General features: G+C 37.5%; 2 protein-coding genes across 2 annotated transcripts; both read left to right on the top strand.

The window, feature by feature from the left end:
• Nucleotides 1-3,841: 3,841 nt before the first annotated feature.
• Nucleotides 3,842-6,471, top strand: LOC122017786 (F-box protein FBX14-like). Its single transcript, XM_042575478.1, has 4 exons — nucleotides 3,842-4,485; nucleotides 4,616-5,171; nucleotides 5,251-6,127; nucleotides 6,232-6,471. Exons 1-3 carry the CDS (start codon nucleotides 3,941-3,943, stop codon nucleotides 6,007-6,009), a joined length of 1,860 nt encoding a protein of 619 aa, XP_042431412.1. The 5' UTR covers nucleotides 3,842-3,940; the 3' UTR covers nucleotides 6,010-6,127; nucleotides 6,232-6,471.
• A 3,100-nt stretch (nucleotides 6,472-9,571) lies between these two features.
• Nucleotides 9,572-14,678, top strand: LOC122017386 (uncharacterized membrane protein At4g09580-like). The gene is made up of 4 exons (XM_042574986.1): nucleotides 9,572-10,037; nucleotides 13,542-13,812; nucleotides 13,926-14,096; nucleotides 14,280-14,678. The coding sequence occupies exons 1-4, from the start codon at nucleotides 9,793-9,795 to the stop codon at nucleotides 14,409-14,411; spliced, it is 819 nt and encodes a 272-aa protein (XP_042430920.1). The 5' UTR covers nucleotides 9,572-9,792; the 3' UTR covers nucleotides 14,412-14,678.
• Nucleotides 14,679-15,076: the final 398 nt, after the last annotated feature.

Here is a 15,076-nt window from a genome sequence, read left to right as displayed (position 1 = left end):
GATTCATCGCTCTTTGCAAGAAGACGTATACCCTATGGTCACTCGTTAGGATTATTACTCAAAGTCTTTGGCCAAAGCATCACATGTTAAGAGTATGAGACTCTTGTACATATGTACGAGTAATTTGAATTCATAGAACGAGAAAATATTACTTGGGCTAAGTGTAATGTAATTAGTCTAGTGGGAATAGACACATAGACCATGTCCTGAACCAAGTGGGTATAAAACTAATGAAAGGAACAAGACATGACTCATTGTAGTTGCTGAAAGGTTTAGAATTAGTTCTAAGATCAACTATGATTTTTCGACTAATTGGGGATCATGATGTACTATTAGCTGTCACTCATGATCATTATATAATTAAGCAGTTAATTATAGACGACCAAGATAAGTTGGGAACCTATTAGGTCACACTCACTAACGAGTCTCTAAAAGACGTAAAATAAGTTAAAGAATATAATTCTTAGATCAAGAGATAAATGTTTCGTTGAACCATACATAAGACAAATATGAAAATATTTGTCATAATGGAAGCGCGGATGAGCTACATCTCTTATGGTAGAGTTGAACCATATTTGGTTTAATCGTGAATTAGTTATGAACTAACTTGGTTTAGTTGTGAACCAAACCAAGGAGTTAATGTGCTAATTTTTAGTTAAGGGATAATGGGTTGGATTTGGTCTTTCTAATCCAACTAATTAAAGAGGATTATATATAGATGTAATTAGAAGAGAATGAGATACAAGTTTCATTATTTGGTTGATTGACTTTTGAAAATCCAATCCTCCTCTTCCTCTCCTCTCTCTCCCGCCACCAACAAGATGGTGCTCTCTCTTGTTGTCATGACCACCACAAGGGAGAAAAGCTCTCCCTTGTGTGCTTCTCTTCTTCTTCCTCTTGATTCATCTTCTTCACTCGTGACTAGTAACTTCTGAAGGAGAGGCTTATACTCAAGGAGTTATCTTGAGAAACTCGGCGTGGATACGAATAGAGATAAGATTCGACAATGTCGTTACGGTTGATGCTCTTCTCGTTACAGGTCATCCATAAGGTATAAATAGCATAAATTTACTTTCCATAAAATTTTAATTATACAATCATATTTGGCAAGTTGTATTCTTGTATGTGTGTGATGCGTGTGGTGTAATAATTTAAAATTATTTTTATTTTATTTTTCGTTGTCTATGTTTACGAAACATGTTCTAGCACACACCCGCATCAGGCATATCCCAACATTGCCATCTCAATCTGTTTCGCTGTAGAAGAAGGTATATTCCTATAACTTCTATAGAGGTGTGTTTTGTTTGGACTTGAGAGATAATGATTATACTCTTTAACAAATTGTATGACAGTAAGTTGCTTTTTTTCCAATCACTAATCTTCATTTTAGCCTCACAACCAAACCTTATTTCATCACGATTTGCTTTGACATAAAGATCTCGTTTGTTTTTTGTCTTTTACCTTAGGCACAACAATAAAAAAAATCCTATCAAGTAATTTACCCTATTTATCATTGTGGATTTTACATCTCCTTACGTTAAATCCAACCTTTTTAGCATATGACAAATAAAATTGATATGCATCTTCTTCTGTCTCAAATTCCAACCCCATTTGTGGTATATCCAAATCTGTTTCAATGTTCAAGCCTATAAAATCAAACAAACAAAACAAAATATCTAAAAAGGGAAATTTGATATATTGAAGCTCAATACATTCCCAATATGAATCTTATTAACTTCATCAATAACATCAAAATTATCTTCCTAACTAGCTTCATTTCCTTTAAAATTCAACTGAAGACGACTCATATATTCACCCTTCATGATAATTACTTTAATCCGGCAAAGAAAAAATAACAAAGTTAAGGCTAAAAAAAAAATGACAAAAGAATCATTTAAAAATAATAATTCTATGTCAAATTTCTGCATGTCAAACTTCTCTAAAAGTAGCGACAAAAGAAGCATCTAAAAATAATAATTTTATGTCAAATTTTTGCATGTGCAACTTCTAAAAAAATAGCACCTCAAAGGGGCATCTAACATGAACTGTAATACATTTAACCAAATCAACTATAGTTCAAAGGATTTGCTTTCTGCGAAGGATTGGCAGCACAAAAAAGAATAAGGAGTTTTTCGACAACAATTACCTAATTACACTGGTGAAATGGTAGAAGCAACAACCGAAAAGATCCTCACTTTCTTCCACATGGTTGGGAGGTTGCGGAGGTCGGGGGAGGGAGGTCGTTAGAGGTTGCGCGGGAGGGGTGTGAGGTCGCCGCAAACGCTGGAGGCCGCAGGATGTCGCTGGAGGGAGACAACATTGGAGGGAGGGCGCAAGATGTCGCTGGAGGCCATGGGAAGGAGGCGACGCTGGAGGTCGAGAAGTTACGGTTTTACTCGTTGGCGCATGCACACGTTTTGCCCACGAGAGGGATTTTATACCAGATACATGGTCTAGTGGGGACCAGGAATAAGGGGTCCAGAAGATCCCTCCCCTTTATTGTGCATCACATTTCACATAAAAGCTTAACATTAGTGATATGAGTTGTATTAAGTTCAAAACCCAAGTCAATTATCTCATATATAAGTCAATCATCTCATATTCCCATTTCAATATCATACAAACAGAATTACCATGGAGGAGTTTTGTTGGTGGAAGAGTTTTAGGACTTAGGTCGTGGAGGAGCTTCCCGACGTCACTTCTCTGTTTCGTGCGCTCGTGTAGTTCCCGCATGCGTGGGTGGAGGAGAAGGGAGAAGCGACGAGGTAGAGGAGAGTGGAGAAGCGGCGAGGTGGAGGAGCTTCGCGACATCACTTCTCTGCTTCGTGCGTCCGTGGAGGAGAAGGGAGAAGCGGTGAGGTGGAGGAGCTTCGTGGCGTCACTTCTCTGCTTCGTGCGCCCATAGAGGAGGCCCCACGACCGTGGGTGGAGGAAAAGGGAGAAGCGATGATTCTCTTTAGGTTAGGTTTGAGGGAAACATCGATTCTCTTTAGATTAGATTCAGGTGATAATAATTTATATTTTTTTCTTTTTTATTTCCACATAGGATATACTGATTGGTTCCGTGAGAAATTTGTACTTCTTATTCCCTCTAACTATCATTTCTCAGAGAAACTCGAGCTCCCTCCCAATATGGCGAAACTCAGAGAAACCTGAGCTCCCTCCCAATATGACAAAACTCATTTTATTTAACATATCATTCATAAGGAGCGTTAGGATTTGACAATCAAGTGACAGAGTAATTTATTTATATGACTATATTTGATAAAACAATACTTTTAACTATTATTTTATATATTTATTGAAGGATCATAAATTTATTTTATTTAATTAAAAATAAATCAAATATTTATTTGTAAGTTTAAAATTTTATATTTGTTATTATGTAAAAGGTCTATTAAATGAATAAGATTAAATAACTTATTAAATTAAATAAATAAATTTGTAAATCATATTTTTTTCAATAAAATTTTATCAAATTTATAAATAAATAAAGAAGTTCTATATCAAACTCTAATTAAAATATAAATCTAAATAATAAAAATAATATTTTATTTGTTAGTAAATAAAAATAAAAAAATGGAAATTTTAAACAATTAAAATAAAATCTAATTAAAAATTTAATACTATTTTAAAAATAAATTAAAATTAAAATTAAGTTAATCTCGCATTTTAATAGCTTTTAGCAAATAAATTTTGACAATATAAGTTTTGGTTTGAGTTCGCTCATTTACAACACAAAACTTAAAAGGGTGAAGTAGGCGGATCCAATTTTGGGATCCGATCCAACTCAAAATCCGATAAACCCAAAGGTTTCGTCGTTTCGGTTCCGCTTGCGCTCTATCCCGCCTGCTTCCTTCCTCTTCCTCGGCCGCAGCCACAGAAGGCAATTAGGGCTAGGGTGTCTCTCAGGCGGTAGCTATTCGGGTGGTGAGGAGGCATGGAGGATCCCAATGCTACGACTACGAGCCAAAGCCACTGCCAGGAGGCAGCACTGGAACAGAGCAAGAGACCAAGCCACCGGACCAAATCACACGTGCTCGAGTTGCCGGAGCATGTGCTGGAGAACGTGCTCCAGTTCCTGGTCTGCCGGCGAGATCGGAACGCGGCGTCGCTGGTGTGCCGATCTTGGAAAAAAGCCGAGGCGCAGACCAGGCGCGAGCTCTACGTCGGCAACTGCTCGTCCGTGTCGCCGGCGCGCGCCGTCCGGAGGTTCCCCTGCGCCCGGGCGCTCGTGCTCAAGGGTCGTCCCCACTTCATCGACGTTAGTGTCTTCCTCTTCTTGGACGCCCGCTTCTCCCCCTGGCTCGCCGCCATGGCGACCGCCTATCCCTGGCTCGAGCGCCTCTGCCTTAAACGGATGACCGTCTCCGACTTTGACCTTTCCATCCTCGCCCGTTCCTTTCCCTCCTTTCGCGATCTCACGCTCATCCGCTGCAGCGGGTTCGGCACCCGCGGTCTCGCCGTCATCGCTGAGCTCTGCAGGTTATCCTCTCTGGTCCATTCCCGCCTTGAGCTGATTCAAAACACTAAAACCTAATTTCGATCATCCACCCCAAGAAATCCAAGATTTAGATCAATTTTTCTTCGAATGATGGTCCCGATTTTCTTGCAGGAACCTGAGAATCTTGGATCTGATCGAGAACAAAGTGGAGGACGAGGAGGAGGAGGATGTCGTTGACTGGATCTCGATGTTCCCGGAGACAACCACCTCTTTAGAGTCGCTGTCGTTCGAGCGCGTGAATTGGGCGAACTTCTCCGCCCTGGAGGCTCTAGTCGCTCGATCGCCCTCCCTCCGGAGGCTGCGGGTGAACCGGAACGTATCCCTCAGTCAGCTCCGCAGCCTCATGGCCCGGGCGCCGCAGCTCACCCACCTCGGCACCGGTTCCTTCTGGCCAGGCATCTACGATTTCAACATCGCCGAAGATTTCAACGTCGCCGAAGATTTTAACGTCGACAAAGATTTCAACGTCGCTGACCTCGAGCAAGCCTTTGTCTCGTCCAAATCGCTCATTTGCCTATCAGGGTTCCTCGAGGCAGCTCCGGAACTGCTCCCGGCCATCCTCCCCGTCTGCGCCAACCTTGTCTCCCTCGATTTAAGCAATGCAGGCATCACCGCTGAGCAGCTCAAGCCTGTCATCCTCAAATGCAACAACCTCCGCACATTCTGGGTAATTCCACCATTCTTCCACACGAGTAGCTCTATTTATCGATCCAAATTTAGCCTTTTGAACTCTGTTTATTCTTCAGGTTCTTGACACCGTTGGCGATGAGGGACTACAGGCGGTGGCAAAGGCATGCAAGAACCTTTGTGAACTCAGAGTGATTGCTGCCAATGTCATCGATGGTATGGAGGTCTTAGTCTCTGATGCTAGCCTTCTGGCAATCTCAAACGGATGCCGCAAACTCCAATCGATCCTGTTCTACTGCCGGAGAATGACTAATGCTGCCGTTGTAGCCATGTCCAAGAACTGCCAGGATCTAGTTGTATTCCGCCTCTGCATCATGGGTCGCCACCGCCCTGATCACATCACTGGGAAGCCTATGGATGAAGGCTTTGGGGCCATAGTCATGAACTGCAAGAAGCTAACTAGGCTTGCTGTCTCTGGCCTGCTCACTCACAAAGTGTTTAAGTGCATTGCAACGCATGGGAAGTCAATTAGGACCCTCTCAGTGGCATTCGCCGGAGGCAGTGATTTGAGCTTGAAGTATGTGCTCGAAGGCTGTCACAGTTTGCAAAAGCTGGATATTAGGGACAGCCCTTTTGGTGATGTAGGTCTACTCTCAGGGATCCACCATTACTACAATATGAGGTTCTTGTGGATGTTTAACTGCAAGCTAACTTTAAGTGGTTGCAAGGAAGTGGCTCAGAAGATGCCTAACTTGGTAGTAGCAGTGGTTGTGGATCGGACCAAGTACCTCGACAGCGATACCGTGAAGAAGTTGTATTTGTACCGGTCCCTGGAAGGTTCAAGGGATGATGTGCCACCATACGTCAACATCTTGTAGGTTTCTCACTTTCAATTGAGATGCAAGGGAGAAGAATTAGCCATTTTCGGTTCTAGGTTTTACCAAGGAGCTCATCATGGTTAGAGGACCAGAAATGTGATAAAGCAAAGTGAATTTGGTGAGCATTTTCTATAACTCACTGGATTATACTCTTTCACCAAACACGAAGAGGATAAATTTCTTGATGCCCTATTGATTTATTATTTTTCTTGTATAATTCAGCAATTGGAATAGCACCTGAATTGTGGATTATTGCCTATGACCTGATCCATTTGGAGTTACTGCAAAGAAAACTCTCTGCAACCAAGCAATCATCGTAAGTGAAAAAAAAATGGCGTCAAGGAGTTTCGGATGGATAAATGCAATCTTTAGTCTCCAGGTTGTTCTTATTCCTTGTACTCTGGAAATTGAAACTTTACTTTGTTATCACTGGATTTCATTTTACTTCCATGATCTTGTCAAGGTGACATTATGGAACTTACTTTTCATTTTCCTGTTTTTTGGGAGCATTTCCATACTTTAAATGAAGAGTTTAACATTTTTCTATTGAATTCCAGTTCCATCTCCATTATTTTGGTATTTGGTTGGTGGCAAATGCATAAAGAATCACTTATTTGAACCAAAATCAAAATTTAGTTGACTTATTGATTATTGAATGCTAGAGAAATGAACAGCGTTTTGCCCAAGATCAAATCACTCAGTCTATTCAATGCATCTGATTCCAGCTCACTTTTAGCATTGATATAGTGGTGTGATTGTTCTTCTTGAAGTAAACTCTAGTTCTTTATCTGCCTACTCCATAATAGTGTTCCTTGGGCAGTGACTTTTTGCATAAAGATTTTTTTTTCTGTTTGGCATTTCAATGATGGAGAAATTGTGATATTCTCAACCATAAGAAATGATTCTTAGCTTCTTTCTTATTTCCTTCCATGTTTCCACTTGATGCATTACGCAGAAGTTTATCATTTGTGCAAAGAAAAAGAAAAAAAGAGTTCTTCCATTCATTGGTCAAGGAAGTTCAACTAATCTGATTTTGTATTTACTTGTCTGTCATCAATCATTGGAGCAAAAAGATGATATTGCTCTATTTATCCCAAATGGCTTAGTATCATCGGTCCCACGGCTAGATACAGGTAGTTAAATTACGGGGAAAATTTTGTCCTAGCATAGTAGCACTTTGTATGGGAAGGTTAGATATCCAATGATGTATTTTTACATCAGAATTGACAAATACTAGTACCTTTGCTTCAACCCAAGACTCTGTCATCATTCATGACTTCCTATTACTTAGCTAATAAAACAAATGTTATGTTGATGAACTGACCACAAAGAAAGAAACCTTTTTTTTCTTGTTCACGAGCATAAATTCTCTGAAAAGCTTGTGTGGCTTTTTTTTTCCTTTCAAAGTCCGACGATGACTGTGAATTCCTATTCTGCATTAATTCCTATTCCTTTTAAAGTGCCTTGTTCATCTTTCTAAAGTTTTGCTAGCATTGTTATATGGACAAGAACACATCTTGAAATCACTTCCTAATTTCTATTAATTCTAACAATCTACTACTTGATGCACCAAGACTACATGGATCTGCAGCCATTTTACATTTCTAGAAAAAGTTTTGAATTACTGCGACAAGATCAATATCTGCTAATGAATAATAACACTGTCTAGCTATGGAAGCAGAAGCCATCAACTTCAAAAACACAAGTTTATTATTCCCTTTTTTAATATGTTGATAAGAACACTATTCTATCTCTAACATCTCTTTGACACACATGTGTCATTATATCTCTAACAAGTAAATTCATAATTAAGAACATTCAAAAAAGTATTAATAATACATGCCCAAACAAAATAGATACAGCATGACAAAAATATACATATATATTATTAAATGTTGCTCCATGAATATGCCAAGCTGTATAAACTTTTTGATATCCAAAATTTTAAATAATTTAACAGAAAATACATGTATACAAGAAAATGACAGAACCTTAAACCCTTTAGAAAACTTATGTTTATCCCTCTTGGTGAACCCTCTATCCTAATGGAATAGTCATTCAAGCAAAGGAAAGTTTCTACCTTAATGTTGGGGATTTATGATACCAAAACATGACTCGAAGTTGATATTCATGATCCTAAACCCAATTTGTGCCTTCCCTTGCTAATTTACCAAGAAGAAGCTCAATATCTAGTTATCTACCAGTTGCAATCGATAGTTGATAACTCCGCTTAGGATTCATTGGTTGGTCATGAGTTTTTTCATATATTATTTAAGATTATCAATAAATTATTTAATCTCGATGCATTTAAAATAATTTTTGTCATAGTTCTATATAAACTATAAAATATTTATTTATAAATTATGACTTATATATTTTATTTTAATATCTTTTATTATGACTCAGGACTAATCCACGGCACGTAGTTGACTTTTAATACTTGCTTAGCGTATCGTCCCATTGTGCATACGTAATGACTTCAACCAACATTCAGCTAATTGCCAGCCTCCATTTGTTTTATTTTCATTTAATTATGTTTATTGATCAATTTGGTGTTTTGTTCCTATCTTTACGGATATGTATACCATTTAATAATTTATATGACTTGTTTTTTAAAAAAGTTAATGATTAATATACACATGACATGACGAGCAATGTGTGGATCGAGCATACCATGTTAAACCGTCTTCAGCTTCGTACTCCACCTTCTCTTCCGGGCAGTAATTGCAACGTGAACGCTCAACCGTAACTTGATATCCATCTAAATAGAAAAGGATATTTCTCTATATAAATAGAGTAATAGAGAAGGATATAAAGAGAATTTTATATAAGATTATAATAAATGGATATTTAGATATAGATATTTTTGTATATAGATATGGAAATGGAAAAAATAAATTTTAACCTGTTTTTCACCTTGGGAAAAATAAAACTTAGTGTACATCTTTATTTCAAGGAATACGAGATGAGAATGAGCGGGCAAGTAAATAAATTTTTTTAAAAAAAATAAAAATAGTAGGACGTAATAAGATAATCGATAGGATATGGATACCTGAATATTTGACAAGTATGAAGGATGGATATGAAAATTAAATACAGATATAGAAATGAGTATGGGATAAGTATAATAAATGGAATGGGTAAAAAAGATATAAAATCTTACCTAAAATTTAAATCCTAGCAGTTAGTCATCCCTACCTGCATATCCATGTTTTTTTAGATTTTTTTAATAGACAGAATTTTTTTTTAAAAACAAAAACTTTTTCTTAAAAAAAAATTAAAACAGTATGTAATATATTTTTATTTCAGTTTTATTGAAACCTATTATATAATTTTTAATTAAGCTGAAATGTTTTTAAATAAATTTATATGACCATTTAGATAATAAAAGAATGGTGTATTATATCTTTAATTAAATATTAAAATATATATAAGATGTATTTTTAAAAATAAATAGTATTTAAATTTTAGTCTAAAGTAAAAACTGATATATTACCGAAGAAAATTAACAAAATAAATAAATGTATTTTCGGCACGTGTTCAGAGATAAAACGCACTCACCGTCTCCTCTCTTCTCCCCTTTCTTTCTCCTCCCAGGCCGCCCTTCGCTGTCGCATCTCTGCTGCCCTATTTCAGAATCAAATCCGTCTATTTTAGGGCTTCCAGATCCCCAATCCCTCCACCCGTGGGATCGCGCCCCGATCTGACCTCCTTTGATGAAGCAGCGGCGGCCGCTTCTTCTACGATCGATCTAGCGCGTCGGTGCTGGCCGCAATCGCTCCAATGGCGCCGGTGAGGATCGTGATAGGACGCGACGAGGAGAGCGCAGTGGAGGAATCACCCACGCCCAAGAAGCCCATCAGGGTTGAGTCCAGAGTTTCGCTCACCAAATGGGAGGCGACCGCGGCCGCAGCCGTCTTCTTGATCTTCTCTGTTGGCCTGGTATGCATCTTCATCACTATGCCGGAGGCCGAGTATGATAAGATCCTCAGGATTCCTAGGAATCTCTCTGATCTCCGCGTCCTCAAGTAAGTTCCCCTTTCTCGCTTCTTGCTGCAAAGAACGAAAAAAATCTCATTTTTTAAAATATATTTTCCTTCTTTTTTTGTCCTCCTAATGTAATGCTATTAAGTTTGTGTGTATTTGCATTCGTCTGATCATATTTTGAGATACATGCATACCTATGTAAAATCATACATGGATATTTTGCTTTTCTTGGGAATGAGAAATGCATATTCCTAATAATTGTGAGGGCATAATCGTTTCATAGACTACAAGAATACTATATATGGTTGTATTGATGACTGGGGTTGCTGCTAGAATTGATGAAAATATATATTATGATAATGATGACTGCATAATGGTTGGGGGAGGCAGTGGCAAACTGGCCATAGTTGCACGATAGTAGAAATGTGCCCCCTCGGGCGTAACCGAGTTGGTACTCGGGTGATTGAATTGCATTACAGGAGCAATGTTCGAATCCCCAAGGGTTCATTCCCTTAGGGAATAAGTTCCTCCCACCTAAGAGGCCGCTTGGTACCGTGATTTACCACCCTTCCACAGGCCTTGGGGCGTGTCGTGGAGGGGTGCAGTGAGCGTTATCGCCTTTTACATCACAATAGTAGAAATGTTGTGGCAAACCCATTCTGCAGAAGTTAAAAGGAGGTAGTGTACCTTCTCCCAAAAGCATAGATAAAATCTAACCTTTCTGAATTTTTACCAAAAACCAAGTTTTTGTGAATAAGGTATTTTTTCTGTATATTCTGAAAAATTAAACTAAGTGTCTTTCCTCGTGCGTTCCTTCCTTAATATTCTTTTCTTATCTTCCTTGGCACTTAAATTTTGAATTCTTCTTTCTTTCTTTTCTCCATGTCACTTTCTTTTTGTGTAACATCTGAAATATCACAAGTTATATTTAATTGTTTGAGAAACTAAGCTAAATACATCACTTGACCATCTTTCGTATAAATTCTTTTAGTTTCATGTGCTAAATTCTCTTAGACTTCTGATATTAGATTTATATGGCAGTTAAGGTTTTTGATTAGATTTTATTATTTCTAATTGACTTTCCTCCTACTCATGATGCTATGATAAATATTGCAAACTCTATATAGACCCTAACAGTTTCCTTCTGTCCACTCCTTATCTCTTTGTTAATTTAAACACTCAGTCTTATTTAAGTGTCTTAATCTAGCTTTAATGGTCAAATTGTGTAATCTGCTTTTTTGGAAAATGAGCTCGAGTTGAGAACTCTTGTGGTGATAGAGGGTTGCCACAAGTGAATTGTTGGTTGAGTTCATAAATGTTGCGTAACAATGTATTATTTTATTGTGCTTCTCTATAATTTGGAAGGACCTTTAATTCTAAAGGCTCAAATTAGTTACTTCCAAAATTTGTCCACTTTTTCATTTTGTAAATGCTATCACAAATTCAAACTAAGGCCATTGCTTGAGTAATTAGTTAAAGTTAAATTTTTCTAGGCAAGTTCATAGAGATTTTTTAACCATTATAATCTATCTTTTCTGGATGGATCTAATTTTTCAGTTTGAGGATGGTGTCATAGATGTTTTTCTAGGAACACAATTAAACTCGGCTATGCAGGGCATGTTAGAGATCCCATATGAATGATGTTTTGGTGGTGTCTGATATCACATCTCTATGCTAGTCATTAAGGCATTTTATTATTGGATGAAGTGTAACTAATAGACCGAAGGAGATGTATGCTTGTAGTTATGTGGTTATGTTTGGTAGTTTGATTTCAAAAGCGACTACAATGCCCATTGCCTTATCTTCTCAAATTCTAGTCGATTGATTTGTTAAGTTGAAAAGTTGGAAGGATATTGCATCTTAAAATGACTAGTCACTTAGGAGGGGTGACCTTTTTAATATATAGATGTCACGGACTGCCATAATTGTCCATGTGAGACAATGGGCATTGAGCATCCTTAGTTTACCATGCCCTCTCATGCTATTTTGACTTTGAGGTATAAGTTTGATTCTGTTACCATATCAAACTCAAAGAAGCCTAATTCAACTCAAAATGTTAGGCCCTTGTTAGTACTAAGAGTTCCTAAGAGGTCTCACTTAACTATGTCTCAGTAATGAAGTAGTGACTTTTAGGGGGTGTTTGGTTTAGGGGAATAGGAGTGGGGAATGGGAATGAGAATCATTGATTGTCATTGTTAATGTTTGGATTATAAAAATAGGAATACAAATAAGAGAATGAATCCTTGAAATTGGGTAATAACTCATTCTCATGTATCTCCCCTTCAATGAGTCATTACTCTATTTTCATCAATCAAAATATTCCTTTATTCAAAAAATATCCTTGACCTAAAACTAAAATTTTCTCCTTTAATATCAAATATCAAAATATATTTATTTATTTTTTCTTTCATATCACTTTTCTCTCCTTGTTCTCTCTCATCATATTTTCTCTCTCATCATTTTATCACACACTTTCTCTCTCCTTAATCTCTCCTATCACACTCTTGACTCTTTTTCCTTTTTTTCTCATTACACTTTCTTTCTCATCATACTTTCTCTCTCCTCAATCTCTTCCATCGTACTCTCTTCCTTCTTTTTTTCTCATCATACTTTCTCTCTCCTCAATATCTCTTGTACACTCCCTCCTTTTTTTACCTCAACACACTTTCTCTCTTATCATACTTTCTCCCTCATCATACTTTCTCTCTCCTCAATCTCACTTGTACACTCCCTCCTTTTTTTACCTCAACACACTTTCTCTCTCATCATACTTTCTCTCTCCTCAATCTCTCCCATCACACTCGCTGTTCTCTTTTTTTCTCATCATACTTTCTCTTTCATCATACTTCCTCTCTCATCACACTCTCTTCTCATTTTTTCTCATTATATTTTCTCTCTCTTCATCCTCTCCCATCATACTTTCTTTCACATCATATTTTCTCTCTCATCTTCTCTCATCATACTCTCTTCTATCACACTCTCTTTTCTCATTTTCTCTCATCACACTTTCTCTCTCTTCATTCTTTTTCATCATACTTTCTCTCTGATCATACTTTCTCTTTCATCATTCTCTTTCATCATATTTTTCTCTCACATCTAATTTTTTCTCTTATTTTCCTTTAAGGGTAAAAAAGGAAATTTTGATTTATTCCGATAGAAAATATGCAACTAGCCAAACATTACTTTTAAGAGTGATATTCATGCTCATACTCATTCTCATTCCACAATATAATGATTCTCATTCCGATTCCTATTATTTGGAAAGAACCAAACGCCCCCTTATACTTTCTCATAGTCTTGTGTGGAACCCAAGGCTATCCAATTTAAGCCAAAGTGTGATGGCATGTAGGCACTAACATGGGACTAGAAGAGTAGGTGACATTTAAACTCTCTCATGCCCCCTCAATTCTGGCATTTCTAAAGGTGAGAAACTGACTTTGATTTCCTGGCGAAGTGATCCCTTTTCCATGTCAAAATGTTAATTCTCTGCTCTTTTGCATCCTTGAAGGTATTAATTTTTTTCTCTTTTCAATTCTCTTTTGCAGAGATAACTTGGCCATGTATGCTAGAGATTACGAAGCCAAATTTATATTAGGATATTGTTCCATCTACATCTTTATGCAGACGTTCATGATACCTGGTACCATATTTTTGTCACTACTAGCTGGAGCTCTTTTTGGGGTCATAAAGGGTGTCATTCTGGTTGTTTTCTCTGCAACATCTGGCGCTTCATCCTGCTATTTTCTCTCCAAGTTGATTGGAAGGCCTTTGATTAGTTGGATGTGGCCTGAGAAGTTGAGATTCTTCCAGGCAGAGGTATTGTAGAGTTTATAAACTGTAACTGCTTCCAAGACCTGTGTTACACATCTTGATTAATTGATGAAAAAGATCAGCTCAACTTAGAATTTATAATTCTTTCCCCGTTGCAGATAGCCAAACGCAGAGACAGGCTGCTTAACTACATGCTCTTTCTGAGGATAACTCCATCTCTGCCCAACACATTCATAAATTTGGCATCTCCAATTGTTGACATTCCTTTTCGGATCTTTTTTCTTGCCACAGTGGTTGGACTTCTTCCAGCATCTTATATAACTGTTAGAGTAAGTATTCATCATCTACAGCAAGATTGCCATTTGCATTGTCATTCCATTTGTTTATCTGCCGACCTTTAAAGCGATCCACTTTTGGCTGGGTGGCCACTCCATTTCCATATTCAGCTTAGCTAAACACTTAGATGAATGTTTAAGTTATATTTGCGCTCATTTACATACTATCTTCTTCAGGCTGGTCTGGCTCTCGGCGAATTGAAATCAGTTAGGGATTTATACGACTTCAAAACCTTTGCAGTTCTGTTCCTTATCGGATTTATCTCTATATCACCAGCCATTCTAAAGAGAAAGCGAGCATATGGATGAGGCTTTTGAAGTAAGTGATCTTTTCTTTTCTTAAAAAAAACACAATGTAATTACAGAAGTTTTTGTTGGGCTGCTGGCCTTTGATCCTCTGCCATGGCTCAAAATGCCTTGAATTTGTTTCATTGACTATTTGCCAGGTAACAGGATAGCTTGTAGATTTTTTTTTTTTTAAATGTACGTTTGATCAGGTTACCCAACAAAAATTTGTAATAGTTAAGCAGTAATATCAAGATTTAGCCCCTTGTTTGTAGGATTGCTTGGGGTTGAGAATTTTACAAATGAGTTAACTGTAATATTTTGTTCTGGACCTTCTGGTTTCTCATCAATGATTCCATTTTATAGAGGCGTGCCCTGTTGTTGCACTAGGTTTTGAAGGTGAGTCGTGTCTTCGTTTGGACGCTCCTTTTTTTTACCGAATATATTTTTTTTATCAAAAGGTGTCACATCCTTTTATAAAAGGACACAAACATTCTCCTCTACATTCGCTTCTGACACCGTAGCTATTATACACATGTATATTCCGCTTAAATTTTAATTCTGGGCTGTATTGCAGCAGCTACAATGTACCTTAGCTGCTACGATTATATTCTACCAGCTATAATTATACAACTATTATTGCTGTAACAGTGATTATAATATGAAAAAAGAATTAAGATTAAAATTAT

This window comes from Zingiber officinale, chromosome 8B (assembly GCF_018446385.1).
Source record: "Zingiber officinale cultivar Zhangliang chromosome 8B, Zo_v1.1, whole genome shotgun sequence".
NCBI classification, from domain to species: domain Eukaryota; kingdom Viridiplantae; phylum Streptophyta; class Magnoliopsida; order Zingiberales; family Zingiberaceae; genus Zingiber; species Zingiber officinale.
Note: the sequence above shows the minus strand (reverse complement) of the source record. Positions and strands in the feature narration are given on the sequence as shown.

Coding starts and splice junctions, on each gene's coding strand:
- LOC122017786 (XM_042575478.1), top strand. CDS start 3,941: ATGGAGGATCCCAATGCTACGACTACGAGCCAAAGCCACTGCCAGGAG. Junction 4,486..4,615: donor GTCATCGCTGAGCTCTGCAG/GTTATCCTCTCT, acceptor ATTTTCTTGCAG/GAACCTGAGAATCTTGGATC. Junction 5,172..5,250: donor ACAACCTCCGCACATTCTGG/GTAATTCCACCA, acceptor TTTATTCTTCAG/GTTCTTGACACCGTTGGCGA.
- LOC122017386 (XM_042574986.1), top strand. CDS start 9,793: ATGGCGCCGGTGAGGATCGTGATAGGACGCGACGAGGAGAGCGCAGTG. Junction 10,038..13,541: donor TCTGATCTCCGCGTCCTCAA/GTAAGTTCCCCT, acceptor TCTCTTTTGCAG/AGATAACTTGGCCATGTATG. Junction 14,097..14,279: donor CATCTTATATAACTGTTAGA/GTAAGTATTCAT, acceptor TATCTTCTTCAG/GCTGGTCTGGCTCTCGGCGA.